Source organism: Diuraphis noxia, unplaced genomic scaffold (genome assembly GCF_037042655.1).
Source record: "Diuraphis noxia isolate RWA-SAM2 unplaced genomic scaffold, SU_Dnox_SAM2 contig0002, whole genome shotgun sequence".
Lineage (NCBI taxonomy): Eukaryota > Metazoa > Arthropoda > Insecta > Hemiptera > Aphididae > Diuraphis > Diuraphis noxia.
This window is the reverse complement of record NW_028301712.1, coordinates 8877424-8897653: the sequence shown is the minus strand read 5'-3', so window position 1 is coordinate 8897653 and position 20230 is coordinate 8877424. Positions and strand designations below refer to the sequence as shown.

Sequence of the window (20230 nt, the reverse complement as noted above, 5' to 3'; positions counted from 1 at the left end):
TTTTCCTTTATTTATTTTGTTATTCATTAAATATTATATATATAGTGTTATTAATATAACGGCTTTAGGTTGTAGCATCACATGATAGGTTAAATCTACAGTGCGACTAATTATCGGTATTACCAAACCTAATAGAAAGATATAAAAAATAATAATTTATTTTAGTTATAGCGAGTTACAATAAGCAAAAAAAGTATATCATTTGTATTGCGTATACAAAACATGATCGTGAAAACAAGAATAATGAACGGCCTATGCATCATTTTATTGGTAAGGGAAGATTTTATGCTCTACAGTAGTCATTCACTATAATAAACTTCCGGAGTTATTAAACTAATAACAACAATACCCCCAGTCACGTATTTTTTTTATTTTTTTTTTTATTTTTTTTTTTTTTTTGGGGGGGGGGGTTTGGTCGGGAGGAGAAACTTTGACAGTCTAAATATTAGATAAACAAACAAACTTATAGTCAATTAATTTTTTAACTACTGGTAGCCGATCGGTCATTGTGTCTGATGTGGACAAGTCAATAGACCAATAAGTGAAGCAGTTATTACTTGATGCCTAGTGAACGCTCACACAGTTACACATTTAAATTTTAGACTCAAGTACTGAAGTACACAACGTCACAATTACACACTGGCGCACTGTAATATACTTATTGCGTATAAAATGTGTGGTACCCTGAGATTTACGCATAGACATAATATGTATACACGCTTATACAATTTTTTAGAATTTTAAAAACATTACATATATGTACAAATGATTATACATTGATAAACTATCATCAGAATATCAGATAAGACCTATTCACTAAATATAACATAATATGAATCATACTGTAAATAACTGTGTTTCATTTCCATTATTAGTTATATTTTACCATTAAGGCATACTTTGTATCCTAGTATTTCACATTCGGTGTGTGACATTCAATTAACTGTATATTTACTTCCCTCTCGGCCCAGCTCCTTCAACCAATTTTTTTGTGAATTTGCGTGTAAAAAAAATGTTGAGTTGGAAATTCAGTGATTGATTTCCGGTCCAACAAACTGAAATCACCCCACAACATAAACACAACACTTTACAGTTATTTTTCTATGAACAAAAACAATTATGATAAAGAACACTCGGAGATGTACCATAAGTCTGCTAATATTATTACGATGCAGTGCGTGTACCACTTGGTTTTCTGAATACGTTTTTCGTTGACCTCTAATCCACAAAAGTGGAAAAACTATACGAATTATAAGAGCTTTGCTTGCCACGTGTGTTACATACTTACAAAGAGTTTCGTGATATATTATTATAATGCGATATCGTATTATGCAGTACGGTCGGGACCGAAAAACGACAAGGGCCGTGCTCGTCTTACAATACCAACCTGTCCGGAATGTATCAGCTTGTCGGAGACAATTTGCCGATTCGCACGCACGGTTAAACAAATAAAAGTATAATAATATAAATATTATACTGGAATTTATTTATCGCACCCACCCAAACGTTACACCCGCATGAACACTGTATGCAGATTGAAATATTTATATTTATAAAATATGAGTGTATTGTAAAATTAATACAATATGAGACAATTTATGAATTGCACAATATTCATATTAAAATCATTAAGATGAAACCAAAAAATACTAACGTTCATCTAATATCCACTCTAACAACAACAAAAAAACCGTCTAAAAATGTACAGCGTATACAAAGGTAATAAATAATAATATTGAATGTGATTGGTAACGGGGACACAAATTAGCGACACCTCAAGACTGCCACCGTCGAATCAGATAATTTACTATTATAGATTATAGATTATCTAATAATCAGAATATACTACTCTGATAATAATTAATATATTATTATTTATGTTTTTGAATAACCAAGGTATTAGATGTGATAACAAGTTGTTGATAACTACCTATACCTGTTTCATGATCAGACTATAGCTATACAGACATAAAGTTTTAAATTTGAAAACACGTTTCAAAATTTATACGGCTTTTATTGAAGAATTTTTTTCTTTTCACTAAATTGCATTGAAATCGCTTTATTTGTTCTCAAAATAAATAAAAACTTTTTTAAATATCAGAATCAATAATTAGAAACAGATGATGAACTTTCTTCAATCTTTCATAGTCAAAATACGGTGCCTACTAGTTACTGCCTAGGTACTTTTTACTGATACTATTTACCATTATAAATTGATAATGTGAATTATTAAAATATGTTAATTTGACGCATGTAATATTAGTATAGTATCCACTCACTAATGACTATTTACAACACATACCATGATAATGATATGCGACGAAGACTGCTTAAAAAGTTGTTCAACCATTAGGCTAACCTTCTTGGAAAATTACTATTTTCATTCTACTAAACCAATTATTATTTATTTTAATTAAAATTATGTTTCATTTAAAAAAATATGTGGTCCTATAATATTATTACATACCTATTTGTTTCATTTGTTAAACACGTGTAAACTTATTTTTGTCGAACATACACCATAACAATGTACTAATGTAGAACGTTTTTGCGTAAATTACGCATTAATATGCCAACAATTACATTGATTTCATTGTAAACGACATTGTTTCCTAAACCAAACATATCTCAAGAACCAATGCATTGCAATGTGTATGTTATTATTTATTATGATCTACGTACATTGACAGTAATAATGGCATATAATATAATATCAAATATCATAATTTTATATTTACCAAGCTATATAAAATATTTCAACTTGTTATAATATGTATTAATTTATTAAATATTAGTGATAATATAATGTAGGTATTCACCTCAAAACTGTTTTAATATAGAGTTTATGATCGGTACTATTTTTTCTTGGCTATCACGCTACCTACTACAGTTGATATTTCCTAGAATCTAAGTGCTGGATATTCGATGTGCAAATATTACTATGAATTGTTGTGTATCTGATCTAAAATGTATTGTTTGCTTAAATGAGTGAAACTTCAAAGACATTCTGACATTTTAAATTTAAGCTATATAACTATATAACCATATAACACCAACTAACATAATAATTATGAAATAAGATAAATACGATTTTAGAAATGAAAAAAAGTGTTTTTCGTAATTATTTTTAATATTGGAATATTTTAGACAGACTTAATTCATTTTTATTGTTCCAATAGGTAATGATACACACAAAAAAAAAAATGTATAATAGTAAAACTGTTCATATTACGCAATTGTTTAATGTCATATTAAAACAATTTTTAAATACGCTTCTGGCCATGGCACAGCAAAGCGATGTTGTTACAATTTTAAATAGTATGTAATATCGAGTATATAGTTTAATCGATTTTGTATGAAATACAAGGTCTTCGTATTTTTCTAACCCCCACATGAAAACCACCGGGAAGGTTCTCTACGATATGACAGTATATAATCGGCGATCATCATCTTTCCTATCACAGTCAAAGTGTGGTCTCCCAACAACAGGTTTACGACGGCATCCAAGTATTAATTCGTAATACCTACTATTGTACATTGACAATTGTAAATTGTACTTTTATTCATTTCAATTCAACTAACAACAACGGCAGCCATTATGAATTGTGTTCAGGTAAGTGAATATTTTTTAAATGGTTGAATATTTTACGATTTCATTAGATCACTTATGCTCAGTAAAGGAAAATGTAAAAACGTTTTCCCGGTCGCACTTCAACTATCTTTGCAGCGCAATCGTTTTAATATACAAATCCGTTTATTGCTTGTGTAGATCGGTTTGATGTTGGCCATGAGTTGCTTGGTGCTGGTTTCGGCCAATCCGGGAGGATCATACAACTATGCATACAATTTGAACGATCCGATCACCGGGGACCTGCAGGAACAACGTGAGATCAAAGTTTGCAATGACGAAATACCGACAGTCGTGGCCTCCAAGAGCTATGTGTCTGAACCGATCGTCGCAACGGTAACCTCAAGACCGATCCTGAACGCTGAATTTGTGTCCTCGACTCCCGCATCAATCTTGCGCTCCGACTTCGAGTCTTCCCGAATCATAGCCGCCACCCCAATGTTGGAAACGAAAACCGCAGCTGAACCACTGATGTACGCTTCTCGTCCCGAATACGCTCCTCTTCCCAAGTACTCCGCACCGATGTTGGAAACGAAAATCGCTGCTGAACCACTGATTTACGCTCCTCTTCCCAAGTACTCCGCACCGATCACCGTTACCGCCGCACCAATGTTGGAAACGAAAATCGCAGCTGAACCACTGATGTACGCTCCTCTTCCCAAGTACTCCGCACCGATCACCGTTACCGCCGCACCGATGTTGGAAACGAAAATCGCAGCTGAACCACTGATTTACGCTTCTCGTCCCGAATACACTCCTCTTCCCAAGTTTGCCGCCCCGATGTTGGAAACGAAAATCGCAGCTGAACCACTGGTGTACGCTCCTCTTCCCAGGTTTGCACCACGTCCCGAATATATCGCCGCTAGTCCTGCACCTCTAGTTGCGTCCAGAATGCAAGCCCCAATCGTGCAAGTTCAAGCAGCCCCAATCGTGCAAGTTCAAGCAGCCCCATCGAAAACTATCAAGTCTGCCCAACTCCTATCGTACGGCCGCAAGTCCACGTCCTACTCACACAAGTCGTTTACCAACCACCCGCAGACTGCCGTCAAAGTTGCAGCCACCGCGCCTCAGTACTACGCAGCCGCTCCTGCAGCAACAGCATATTATTCACCCGCACCAGCTGCACCGGAATATTATGCACCTGCTCCTGCAGCACCGATCGCCATGAAGATTGCCCAACCCGTGGTACGCGCCAATTACGCCACTGTTTCATTGCAGCAGGCCACCGGACTTGAGTACGCCCCGTCCGCGCAGTACGCGTACCGCAGTTCGTCGTCTCCAGCGACCTCATACCAATACGCCAAACACTGGAACAGCGACGAACCTTCAGCCACCAGTCAATTACGCTACATTGCGGCCAGTCCACAATACTATTCGACCGTATACCAGCCCCAATTGGATTCCGCTCCCGTGGCCCAAGTACAAAATTCGGGACAATATGACGCCCAGGAACAACCATGCGAAAAATAGAGTCGTCGTCACCGACCGATAACATTTTATGATTTTTTGTCTTATTTTCCAATGCCAATTATATAATATATTATAACAATTACACATTTATTTTATTTTATTTTCATACTACTAAATGGTTATTATTTCCTTCGTCGGTGATAATATTCTATCTCTCACACGATATTGTTATGTATACCATTGTGTGTACGGTGATAAACTTATAAATTTAGTTATAGTACTTATCGTCTGCTGCAGTCTTGAAACAAAATTCCGTCAGCAGTTTGTTCACTCAAAAATAATAAACAACCTATGTGAGCTCGTTATTTTTACAATAACATAATCTTGTAAAACAATTCGATATGAAGGTAATTTCTGTGAAAGGCTTTAATATAATGTGCAAGTATCAAAAGTAGGTACTGTTCTGGAACGAAAACATAGTTAAGTGAAGTAAAAAAAAAAAAACAAAAATACTTTTTTGAAAACTTTACTACATGTTTGTTTTCTGGAAACGAATTCGGTGAACCGTTATTATCTTCTACATATACCATGTGATCAATTTTATGCTCACATTATTTCGTAAAGTTCTAACTTTTCTTGAAAATATTATTTTTATGCAATTTGATCTTATTTAAAACAAATTTCTGAAAACTATAAAAATATTATTTACTATTTTTTGTTGTTATCATTTTTTAAGTTTTAGGTTTTTGAATAAATACACGTTTTTTACTTAAATAGATCAGTCTGTTATTAAAAATAAAATAGTACAAATAAATTTAAAAAAAACATAAATTCAATAAAAAATAGTTTTTTTTCCAGGATATTTTCTATAAATACTGGACTGATTTCAACAAACGGTCCATCATTGTAACAGAATATAATATCTCGTTTATTAATATTATAGATAACAAGCTATTATAAAATAGTATTGAGTGACATGCTGAAAACGGAAGTGGTGAAACACATCTGAGGTGCAGTGCCTTAGGTTTTTGATGCAACATTACCTATTTTATTTTTATTTTGCATTAAATGAATGACTGTCCATAATTATTATAGTGGAAAAATATTTGTTTGCCGAGATTATAATGGCTTTTGTTTGACTGATTCGTTTGAAATGGTCAGTAGAAGAAAAGCTGAACGATATTTCGTACAGTTCCTAGATATGTCCTATATATTTTGTCTATACAACAAATTGCATATTGCTTGTTTCAAATTGCAATGAAATCCCTTTTACACCAAATATTATAGTAATATTATTATATTATGACGAGTATAATGTTGAAAATTGCGAATTTTACTAGACTATAGGTTTTTTTTTTCATATAGAACGTGGGAATGACACTATACGTGTAATATATTGTATGTATTATTTGTACTTACTACTGTATTGGTACAACGAAAGTATCGAACGATCGTAAAACTTATATATAATCTGTTTTACAGGTATACTGATATTAACTCCTCTATCACTTTATATTATTATTATAAAACCGTCGGGTACATAAAACATTTGTGTTAACCTACTGTGCGGGGCGCGTACATAATATTATCGCCCTCGTGCAATACACTTGACAGAAAAGGACCATTATCATATAAATAATTATTAGTGCTCACACCAGCCGTATTGTTATTATATTTGCTTTACCGCCAAACAGAGTTACTGCGGTCCATGTAAAATAATAACAACGATAATGATAATAATGATAATAATATTATAATGGATGCGTTTGCGTATATTTGATCACAATATCATTCGACGGCGGCGTGTGCACTGGACCAATATACCTACGTACCTACCTATTTCGTGAAATAGTTGGAATGATCAATGATTCGCGTATTGCAAATACAGCAGTACCAGACTTCATATTATTATTATTATTATTTACAGTATAACGCCCACGTGAATGTGTCGTTCCATGTTATTATAGTGGTATAATATGTATATATAGGCGTTAGAGTTGCAACAATTGTATAATAAATGTTGTCTGTGGACAGTCAATAATATAATATATTAATATAATGTGATCATCGTCATCTCCACGTAAATATTGACACGTTAAACGTTTAGATTCTAACTGGCGTTTGGTTTGGTCGTCGTACACGCGTTTGTTTGTTGTTTGCTTAGTGATCATATTTTGCCGATAAAATACAATACGAATAATGAGTATACCTATAAGTGTTGTAGTCGTTACTTACCGCGTTGTACAAAAACGCGTGCATGACCTGCGAAATAATTTCAATATTACAGTTACACTATACTACACTTTTGTCTGATTTCCAGACGCTGCAAAAAAAAAAAACACAAAAAAACAAAATAATGTAATATATTACTTATAATCTATTACAGAAATAAACAACGATTTCGTTTGCGCGTTTTGGTGTAGTGGTAACTCATTATATAATGATATTATGTTAATATTTGTTCTTTTAATTAAAATATATTTCATTGCCAAAAAGCAAAATTAAATTATTGCAATATAAAGAATGAATAGAATACATTATATTTAGTTTAAGATGTAACATATTACATAATTTATGATGTAGGTTGTTTTGTTGACACAAAAAGATATAAAACTCAACAATTTAGCACGAGACTAAATGTATAAAATAAATTTAAATCATCTATTTTATATTTATTTTAAAATTTCAAAACTATAGCAAACTATCTTATTTAAAAAAATTTGGACTTATAATTCAATATATTTTGTTGCAATATTTCATATATTGTAGAGGTACATTTTTTAAATTGTCAATGTTTTGCAACATTGGAGATTTTATTAGTTTATATTTTATTCGAATTTAAGCTTATATATTGTAATGAGTTAAATAAAATAAAGATTGAAGATTGAATTATACTTTTAAATTTATTATGTTAATTAATTTTTGTTAATATTTTTTAAAGAACACGAATATAAAAATGATATTAGATAAGTGACTGAGCGCTATTGCATGTGTCATAAAGACTTTTACCTAAGATAATGAAGTGAAATCTCGCCTTTGATCATAATAGGAATGTAGATTGCGGTTTCAAATCACAAGTTCACATCACATTTCTAGGGACCTAGGTATGACGCATAAAACTCATAAGTTAAATATTATTAGTCGTTTGACGTATTACTTATAATTACTAACAATTGTTTTTTTTTTTTTTATTAGAAAATATACAATCTATACACAAAAGCATAATAAGAATATGCACTACAATATAATTTACGAAAAATACCTACAGGGTGAGGGAAGAAAACATTCCAGTAATCGCACTTCCTTTACCTTAAATATAATTTAAATATATTTTTTACTTAATTAATTATTATAACTATTATTTTTTATTATTATCATTATATTTCATTAATAGTTAAGAAGATATCTGCACCTTTAGACGCCGTGGCGATTTCCAGAAATTGTGTTGGCGGCTAGAGCATATTTATATATTATATTAGATGATTAGAGTGAGAAGGCAGTTCATTGCAAGAATGTTTATATTACGTTTTATCCTCTTTATGAACGGTTTTGATTTTTAAATCAGAATGGAGGGTAAAATTAGAAACATAAAATGCGGAATTGGTGATGGAGCGTAGTATTTTATTTAGAACGGTTTGTATTTTGTTAAGATTGGATTTTCGGCATTGTCTCAAAGTTGTAGCCTGTAGGCCATATTATGTCCACATAGATTTAAATGAGCAGTTTTATATTTAATTTAGTATGTATTTTTGTTAAAAATGTTTTCAGCAACCGGAGACGCGCATTTAAAGCGAGCTTTTTTCCCTAACGTGTTGTGCCCATAGTGAGACGCTGAACAATGGTTAGCCCCTAAGTATTTAATCGATTGAGATGAAGGGATATGTATGTCAGTTAAAGTAACTTCAGGACAAGGGGCAAGACGAAGATTAAAGGTTGTGTGAAGCGATTTTGATTGGTTTACTTTGACTTTCCTTTTATTGTACCAATTTCACATTAAGTTAATGTAATGTCTTTGGGAAGCAGAAATTGAGTCTTAATATATTGCTATAATTGCCTTATCATCTGCAAATTCTGCTACAACTAAGAAAATTATATACTAATAACTAAATTATATACACACATTATTTATGTTTTTTTTTTTTTTTTGAGGCTTCGACAACAAGGGCCATTAGCGATTAGCCTGTGGGACTGTCGTGGAGGGAACTGTTGGTTTTTGACACTCGTGGATGTTTTTTGGCAGGTTTTCTAATGGGTACCCGTAAGTTTCTACCATGCCGGGGGGGGGGGGGGGGCTCACTTTCCAGATAGTATAAACTGCCTAGAAAGCGATGCCGCCCATGACCCGGGATCGAACAGGCGACGATGCGCGTCGCGACCGACGCCTTAATCCGCCCGGCCACTACACTCCCCCCCCTATTTATGTTTGTTGCACATCATACAATCATAACTGAAATAATATTATAGTCGAAGAGAAGTCTAATAAATTATAATTCTACGGAAAACCGTTTCTTTAAAATTACTTGTAAAATGTTCGTATTTATTTATTAATTTTTTTTTTTTTTTTTAATACACAGCGTACTCATATGGTACCCACCCTGGCGACGACCATTGATATGATAATAATATACGTATTTGAAGCAGAAACAATAAAAGAAATAAACAAATAGTTTTTTTTTCGGACGATCAATCGCCCAATGAATCTTTATTAAGGACTTTAGAAAATGGATTCTGGTTCGTTAATTTTTTGATTGAAAGAAAAAATATTGACATTTTACTCAGAATTTAATAATTTTATAACAAATTAGGGTAATCCGGTAGACATGACATTGTTGTCACATCTGAACAAAAGTTGGATTATAAGGATAAAATAAATAACCTCTCTGAATATCTAGTGTTATAAATAATGTCCTTGCATATAATATATTATGCATTCACTATATGTTAGTTTTAAATACACATTGTTAACACAAATTAAAAACTAAATTAAATTATTACCCTCTTGCCTAGAAGTTTCATTTGTGTATTCTTCGTGTAAATACGAAGTAACCACCTATTCAAAACTTCAATTTCGCTTAGTTCAAACATTGCTTTACATGGATACAAATTGTGAACATATTTTTAATAAAATATAATAAAATGTACAGGCATTTTCGTATGAAATATTTGGTATTTAAAATGTTTATATAATCATCGCAATCGCAATATACCTATATTTCTTATTGTTTATTAAATAACATTTTGCGCATTTACCATAATGCAATTATAGCCATAGGCGTGCGCAGGGGGTATGCAGGGTATGCAGCTGCATACCCTGAAGTTCTGTGAGAGGTGAACATCGACTCTGGAAGATTGAAACATCCAGTTATCAGTTATCAACTACCAAGTATTTGCGAAATACATACTTCTTGTATTATGTAATGGTATTCATTACAATATTTTTTTTAATTAAACAGTAGGTTTTTTCAATATTTGTGAATTGTGTATACATATTATCAGAATTTTACGAGCTTAAAATAACTTTCAGGGCGTGTTCCAAAACTGTCCTTAATCTTCTTGGTCTAAACGCAGCTATTGTCAGCCTTCTGCATATCCTGAAAAAGAGGCCTGCGCACGCCTATGATTATAACATAATAGTAGAATGAAAAATTGTATTCTAGAACACGTAAAATTAAAATTAAAATCAGATCTTACAGTGATTTTATATAAGTACGTATGCATATAACGGATACAATATATTGTGTAATGTAGGTATATTTGTGTAATAATCAGTGATTAATACGTATTACTAATTATTTCTATTTTGGGTGTCAATATATTATGTATTGTAAATAGTTTATAAATTATAAGTTATATAATTTGTGATTCTCCGTAGACCGTTCACAAAGATGAAAGCTTAATTTAGAACATTTACATATAAATAGATTATAGATACAGTAATAGTTTTAAATTCCTGAAATAAATTTCTTTAAGTTACTTAAGATTACCAAAAAAATGTTGAAAAATGTACTTCTGAAACAAATAAAAACGCGATAATTTTTTTTTTTAAGGGTTTACACATTATATTATATAAGTATTCATATCATTAGAAACTTTCAAAAAGAGTAGGTATCTAGAACTCTAGAGGGTTAAAAACTTATCAAGAATCTAAAATGTCTGATACACGACGTTACGCGTGATCGTTGTTTGGTCAAGATTTATTGAAAAAAAAAATTTTTTTGAAACATCTGTTTGATATACTAATAATGATGTAATGGATTTTTATTATATACAATGCCAATATTATTACACCTATATATATTATATGTATAGTGTGTCATATTTTTATTTTGCAAATACGAGTATTATAAAAAAAATTTACAATGTTGTACCAATAGTAGGTACACTGTAGTATTTTATATTCAGAAATAAAGAAAGAGAGAGAGCGAGAGAGAGGGAGAGACGAATACAAGCTATTAGTTTTCTAACGATCACGCGTATACCCATTACATACTGCACGTGCGGCATCAAATTATTATTAGCATTTTCCTTTTATCACAGTAACTCGAATATCATTGTCTTGCACACGAATAAATCCGTACACGTTCTCGATTATGCAAAGTATTTCAATTTTTACCGCATGTATGGCAAATAAATTGCGCAGATGCATAATATATTATAATAGGTTTAATTCTATACACTATACCTATGATATTCATGTATAATGATATCGTTAGTACAACACTATTGCTAGAATTTAATAACTTTTTTTTTTATTCATAATAATCTTTAGCTTTTAAAATATGGAATATAATGTTCTTGTATTTTAATTAATTAACTGCTAGATATTAATTTTGAGTGATTATTTTTTCCAACATTAGTTTCAGTGTACTTAGTGTTAGTTTAGTATGCATATTATGTTATAGATATAGTTTTATACTTTTATGATATAAATTGCTGTAAATACCCATCGGACTCCTAATCATTAATCTCTTTGACAACATCTGATGATTTTATACTCTCTTATACAATTCAGACGGCATTGAAGTTATATTAACGGTATTGCAGTTACAAGATCTGGAAAATTAATATGTCTTGGCAGCATTGTTTTGGTAGTGGTAAAATTCTGCTGAACACATTTTATCACCATCGCCAAAAATTTAATTTAATTAATCAATCATCGCCAATATTTATTTTAATTAGATTATCATCAACTTAAGTGTTTTAACGCGTATTACATTAATTTTGAACAAACGTGTTTGTAATTTGTATTTTAATAATAAAAAAAATTGCTTCTAATTATTATTTTCATCAACTATGTAACTTTAACTATGAACTATAAAATTTCAGAAAACCAACTTATGTTTTAACTTAAGAAGTTTTTAAAACATTGTAATTTCAATTTATCTTGTTGGAAAATGACTATAACTTACCCATTCAAAAAAAACCAATTGATAATTGTTATATACACACACACATATATATATATATACATAAAATGTATTTAAATTTTATTTATTTAAATCAGAAAAATATCAGACAAAATCATAGATAATATATACATGGATATACCATGTATTCAAGTGTGATCGAAGAGCATACTAGTTACTAAAATGGTTAATTAAAATTAAGGTGTGGTATCAACCATGGGTGATAACGAAAACGCAATTTTTGGCACACATCGAAGGGAAAAATCTGGAAAGTGATATTATTTATTGTTTGTATTTTGTATTAAGTTGCTTATAAGTTATAACATGTTCGATAGTTTACATTTAATTGGTCAAAGAAATATTAAATAACTCAATGGTAAAAACATTATTGGTGTTTAAATAAAATTAATTTGGTGAACTTTGATCTAATTTTTGATTGTTCGTTCATTTTTTTTTATTTCGTGAAACATTCTGATGTCCAAGTATTTGTGTATCACTAAATTTGTAAACTGGTCTCTATAAGTATTTTAAATAAATAATATTAATAAATAAATAAATAATGAATTAAAATGAAATTAATAATTGTATTGATTCAAAAATTGGCACAAATCAGATTGATAAAAATTTTATTTATCATAAACCAGTATCTGTAACCGTATATAACCAATATGGTAACGAGTAGACTCTTCGCTCACAGCATACCGTGTATAATAGGTAAAGGGATGTCCTATCCATGTATATATAATCTATGGACAAAATAACATTTTAAATAAAACGTTATATTGATTTATCTATCTCCTGTAAGCTTATACTTATGTTGAATACAGAGAGTTACAAAACTATATATCCCACCTATATGCTCCAATATATTAAAAATTTAGTCAAAGTGTTCTTTATTCATTTTTAAGTTAATTAACATCGCTATTACATTTTTAAGATTCAATATTATTGTATATTATTTTTTATTATTTTTTTTATTTTTTAGTTTTGAGATTATTAACAAATGTATTTTTGTTAATTTACACAGTTATTATAATATAAGATACAATTGAAATGTATATCATAATATTCTAAAAACAGTAAGTTCATTACTGAAATACTTCTTCTTATAAAATTAAAAAATGCCGACCCTAATTCCGAATTACGAACTATACAAATATTTTGATTTAGTTACCGCGTGTTTATATTTTAAATTTTTATCGTCGTATTTATTATGGAATGACAAAAAATACAGGCGGATAGACCACCCAAGAGGCGTCAAAAATAAAAAAAAACGTACGTGTGTGTCTTAGTTAACCATACCTAGTCAATATACCTACTCAATATTATTACATTACACGTCTTGTGCCGTGTTTTAAAGTATCCTGATTTTATAAAATCTCGCAGATATATCATTTTTGGTTCTGTTACGGTTATATAGGCAACATTGAACCTAATTTGAATGGCACCCTACTACACAGTTGTTGGCTTTTATTTTTAATGTATTTTCAACTGTATTTTAATACGACGACGAGTCAAAAAGCAAGATCTTTGATTATTCCGCTTTGTGTTTTATTCCATATCGTGATTCGCTGTCGTTGTTGATGAAATATCATTATTTACTATATGCGATTCACTGCACACGAGTATTCAGGTATTCCATTTGCCGTTGTTCGTGCATAATTCGGAAAAAAAAAATAATGTTTGAACAAAAACATATTACATACACAAAAGGACTTTTGACTTTTACAAACAAACGCGTCGTCTCGATCACGGCTTTTTCGGTTGCCGACATCACCAGCTGCGACTATATAACACGTGATTCAAAAGCCGCAGTACTTTTACACTTTGTGGCCGATCCTATTGTCAAATAAATCGAAAACAGATGTTTGATAAAATAAAAATGTACCTATATATTCCACGTACAGACGACTGACGATAATACTCCAATCTCGACGAGTTTATTCATACATTAGAGTATACTATCGAATCGCACCTATCTATTGTCTGTTGTAAGTTTTAATACTGTATAAGATGTGTTATGCAATGAATATATAAAGCGCAATTATAAGGAACGAATTGGATTCGTGATGGTTCAGATAAGCATACTGATCTGATTTTCGATCTTATATTTTTGTACAACCCAGATTTTCTAAATACATTCTTATATATATATATTATATATATTTCATAATTTAGAACGTGTTTTCCAACCTTTTTCGACTGGACTCTAAGATATTTTCTAAAAATCCAGAGACACCCTATGGATTATTTTAAACTACGCTTTTATTTCAATACTACATTTGTGGTGTGTTTATATTTATATTTGGCACAGAAGTAGCCAGTGGGAATTACAATAGTATATATGCACCGAAAATATAGTTTCCGATGACGTTTGAAGCGTCGAAAAGCGACTTATTTTCGACCAGTGGATGATAGAGTGGGAATCCTCAAAAGTGACTGGCGAATTACCTGCAGCACAACCAGACACTTAAATAAATACCATGGTCCTTAAAATACATAAACTGTTGGTTATATCTTATAGTTATTCTTAATATAACTTCCTTGCACGGCGCGTAAACATTTTTCTCAATATTTTTCATGAAATAATTTTTTCTTAGAAAAAAAATATTTCAAATGATTTCATGGCACCCTGAATGAGAATCGTTGATTTAGACTTTTTTATTTTAAATGTGTATATTTACAGAGAACAACCAGCATTATATTTACTGTTAACAAGTTGTACGTCATTATAACAGTATAAATTACAAAGTAAAATATTTTTAAAGTAAATAAGAAACCATTTTTTTTAAGTGTTCCGATAAATTTCAATCATCCGTATTATATGTATATATATATATATATATAGCAACAACTAGCAACAACTCGATTAATTTGCTTTCAGGGAAACATATTTGATTGATTTATTTCTAGATTAGAGCCATTAATAGGTTCTTACATGTTACATGTTAAGTAATAATGTCCATTGGTATCGATCAGGTCGGCAGTTTTGAACTAAATTTGCTTTTCCCTAGAATATTATAGCGGTATATATTGGAGCCTTCCAATTTCAAAAGTGGAGTGTAGTCAGCTGGTGAATTGGTTCCTATAATTATTATTTGGAACTATGGTATTTCGAAAATCAATACGATTAACGAGTGGAACAATTAGAGTAGTCAACGGTACTGTTCGAATAATTAACGACGAAAATAAAACTGGATTGTACTCGTAGATCTGCTTTTCCGATGACTATTAATATAAGTCAACAGCAGAGGTCACAAAACAAATTTACCGCAATCGTACCGAATACTGGATTTCCACGGTCAAATTACCACCACCACCACGGCCGTATTTTCAATGTCACATCCACTGAAAATTGGAAAGTACATCGCTATATAAAATCGACGCAGAACCGTCGTGGCGTCGTCGACATCGCTGTGACATCGAAGACTTTAAATAAAAATAATTTACTTGAATAACGGGTCAAATTTTACATGTTTTTCTTAATTTTTTCGCGGAATCTGTTTTCCATCTTAGGTGTTTGGGAGTATGACAACAGTGACTTTTATAAAAATATTTTTTGTTACACAGTTATTATAGTATTTTTGTACAAGAAAAGTTATGGCTTGACAGATAGTTCTTTTGTTATTAAGTGTTTTTACAATAGTTTGTCAATGTTATACTAGAGATTTTACGTAGTCTATTCAACGTCATTTTTTACTATTCAAGTTGAAAACGCTAAAATTCTTCTGCATACGTCTTAAAAACTATTATTTATTTTATCAACAATAAAACCATATTCTAAACATAATGTACTCGATCCCTGTCGGTCATTAGGTATTTTATATCCTCCCAAAGATAAATTTTTCTTAAACCACTGAAATATTCAAATATAGTCTGTATGTATATTACAACTTATATATTATACATTTTTTTCTAACATTTATATCATGCATAATCAATTTTAGTTAAATATTATATATATATATATATGTAAACCAAAATAAAATATGGATAATGTGTAGTTTTACGGGCTCTTTGGACAATTGAATAAAATACTTTCTTTTTAGTAGTAAATTGGGAATCGTAACTTAAGTTATGAAAAAATTAATACAAACAACCATTTGATTAAATTAGCATTTTAAAAAAGACTCAAAATTTTCTGCCATTTTAGTACGTATTGACAGAAACTATATGAAGTATTTGAGTCAAAGTATTCAAATACATTTTAAATATCTACTCAAATAGTTAATACTGAATATTGATAGTTTATTTTTCAAACTTTTAATTTAAATAATAATCAATACTATTTTTAAAGAACAAAAGTTTTATATTGCATAAACTTTCTAGTCATCTACCAATTGTAAATATTAAAATAATATATGCATGGCAACTATGAAGAAATTTATAAATAAAAATATTTAATTTATTAATATTATATTACTATAACTACCTATAGTAAAATCTCAAAGCAAAATAAAATATTAAAATCATGTAGATATGTAATCTTAAATAAGTAAAGATATGGTGTTAAATTAATGCATAATATCAATTTATTCTATGTCAATAAAATATATTTTAAATACATTGTTTTTTTAAGAAAATTGGAAAGCACATCTAACGATTACATTATTTAGTCAAGTTTAAGTTAACTTTTTGAAAAATTAAAATATATTTTTTTTTTGTTGATGAAATGTATAAATCAAGAATTTTATTTTGATGTCGTATAACGTTCTTAAAAAGTTATTTAAAATTTAAAATCCAAAAGTTCTAAATTTATAATAAAATTAAGGGCTATATATAGTATTTATTTTTTTTCATTCGGAAAATATGAGTTGGAAAAACGCCAAGAGTTCTTTTATGTGTTCACCGTGAACTATGTATTGTATTTTCTCCTTATTGTTCAAACAGTACGGAGGTACTTCATTATATTACATTTTTCCTACTTTAAATAACAAATATATATATCTTATAAACAATGATTACTTTATCAGTTTTGAAGCGGATGCAAAAATATTTTTCTTAATCTTATTTTAAAAAAAAAATAATAATTTTGTTACCTAAAATTTGTTGGGCATGATATACGTTTTTCTAAATAAAACTGAGTAGTATAATCCAACACTACATCATCTATTATCTATTATAGTTAAAATCGAAGGTTTTTTTTTTTTAAATTCATGGTACAGCTTCAACTGTTAAGGTTATTAACTTGTAACAAAATTAGTATTTAGTATTTAGTAAAATATGGTTTTTTCTGGTATCTATATGGATATGGCAGTGGATAAGGAGATGCTTGACTGTGAAAGGTTCTGCGCAGGTTAGGCACATTACAGGTTCTTCTCTGCGCATAAGATGTCCATGGGAAATCGAAGGTTTAATTAACGTGTCTGGGCAATAATATTATAATCTTACACTACTCACCAAAAATAATTTGGCACTGCTGGTAAAACGATTTGAGGCGTTAAAATATCTCAAACACTTGATCCATAAGTCATAACTAATATCGTATCATGTTATTGACTGATTCTGTAGTTACTACATACTATAACTCATGGAAGAAGAATTATTTTGTAGAGAAAAAAATTCAATTTGAAATATGAATAAATGAAATAAATAGAATGTTTTATAAATTTTGTGCATATTGTATATATTATACTGTTTTACAATATTTAAATATAATATTTCGATTCTAAGTGCGCATTTTATAGTGTAATGAAATATATATATAGACAATAACATACGTATTACGTACATTTGTTTTGTAGCGTCTAAAACGATTTCAAATAATAATAATTGTTATAAATAAAAAAAAAGTTAAATATTGGTAGTTAAATCTGACATCAGCGCCGGAGCAAGCGTCGGAGCGAGCGGGGCACGTGCCCCAAGCCCCTCGATTTTGAGGCCCCATTAACTACAGTGCTCCCACCTGAATGAAACAAAACAATATATAAAAAATAAAGTTAATTTTCGATCATGAGTCTTAGTATTACCCAATAAACGCTCACGACATATTACCCAAAATACCCAAGTATCACAATAAATTTAAGTATGTATTATGCACCCGCAGTGTCATAGGTACCCGTACATTTTTAACGAGATAAAGTCAATGCAAATTGAGTATAAAAACCATAAAAAATTACTTTATATTTAAATAATTGAAGTAATATTTGTTATATCAATTATCTATTTAATATGTAATGTTAGTAATCTATATTGATTAATTACATTTATTTAATTTTCCTAATATCTAACTTTTAGGGCTACTGAAAAGTATATATGAAAATTTCAAGTTTTTTTCAAAAATGTATAGAAAAATATAAAATTTATTTATTTCATAATATTTATGCGGTATATTTTAGCATAATTTTATTGCATATTTTTAATAAAACATATTCATACCTATTTCATCATTTTTAATTGAATATTTGCATATACATCATAGCCTTACTTATAATATTGATAATTTTAAATTGAGTCTCTGTAAGCTATTCCTACTGATTAATAGTGCTTTGTAACTATTTTATGCACATGTACACATATTATAGGTATATGAATAATCGACATTTAGCTATCAGTAAAATAATTTCATTATTTTTAGTTATTTATTCAATCTACGATAGACAGTCACGATTGCGATAAATTTCGTTCCTATCCTTCTGGGCACTAAAAAAATAATTATAAAAGAAAAAAGAAGAATTTATTTTAAAAAAAACGATGAGGGTCAATGTCGTGATTTCTTCAACTACCACAGTCTAGTAGTACTTCTAATTCTGATGATGAACTTCTTTTATAAATTAAAGTTAATACTTAGTACTTACCTATTAGTTATTATAAATGTATTTAGCAAAATTAATTATTAATTATATTTGTATTTTGAGTTTTTATAATAATGATTAAGATGATAAGTTTATTTTTTATGCAAATAATATTATAGTTATATACTGTCTGACATAATGGAATACTACGATGTAGCCATGTAAGGTTGGTAAACGTATACGTATATCAAATATAAAATATATATACGTATTAAAAACTCCAGAAAAATTGTCAAATATACTATACATATAACACTGATTGTTGGCATATATTATGTTCTAAAGAACCGAAAGAAAAACGGAAATAATTCCAACGTATTTTTCAACGCGATCAAATAAGCAGTAAGCTGATGAAAGTTTTCTATAGAATACAATACCGTATAATTGAAATCTGATAAAATTTAAAATGGCAATTTTAAATTAACACTTCAGTGATTTGGCTTTGTCATCCGGGCACCGCCGCATTAATGCGCCAAGTCCGCGTATGACAGTTATAACTACTGTCAACATAGCATATAATGCCTTTAAATATTTATTTTTTATTTCTTAACACCTAATTTTCTCCATATAATTATTATAGAATGTATATCTATTATAAAGATCAGCTATCAGCTATACTGATTTAGAAAATTGAAAGAGCGTAATATTATGATATCAAACAATTTTTTTTTAAATAATAGTTCACCCGAAATCGTCAGTGTCTGCGTTCGATCAGTATTAACATAATATAATTAATTAATTAAAAATATCAATAATATCATACCGCTATCTTCATAACCATTATCTTATTTTATAATTTTTCAAAAAATTTATATATATATAAGATATTTTATAAGAAACCGTATCTCGTCACCATTTACAGGAAATATAAATACAATAAAGGGATCAAAACAATAATTAAGTTCAGATTTTAATAATATTGAAAGTACTATTTTTATTATTATTATTATTATTATTATTATTACTTATCGATAGAATTAAAATAGAAAAAT

At 29.7% G+C, this 20230-nt stretch overlaps 2 protein-coding genes across 3 annotated transcripts in view; both read left to right on the top strand.

Moving 5' to 3' along the window:
* The window catches only part of Corin (corin serine peptidase), a 122131-nt gene that overhangs the window by 32407 nt on the left and 69494 nt on the right, over positions 1 to 20230 (top strand). The gene's annotated exons all lie outside the window — the stretch shown is intronic.
* On the top strand, positions 3333 to 5180 carry LOC149058050 (uncharacterized). The gene is made up of 2 exons (XM_089220077.1): positions 3333 to 3613; positions 3770 to 5180. The coding sequence occupies exons 1-2, from the start codon at positions 3599 to 3601 to the stop codon at positions 5096 to 5098; spliced, it is 1344 nt and encodes a 447-aa protein (XP_089076203.1). The 5' UTR covers positions 3333 to 3598; the 3' UTR covers positions 5099 to 5180.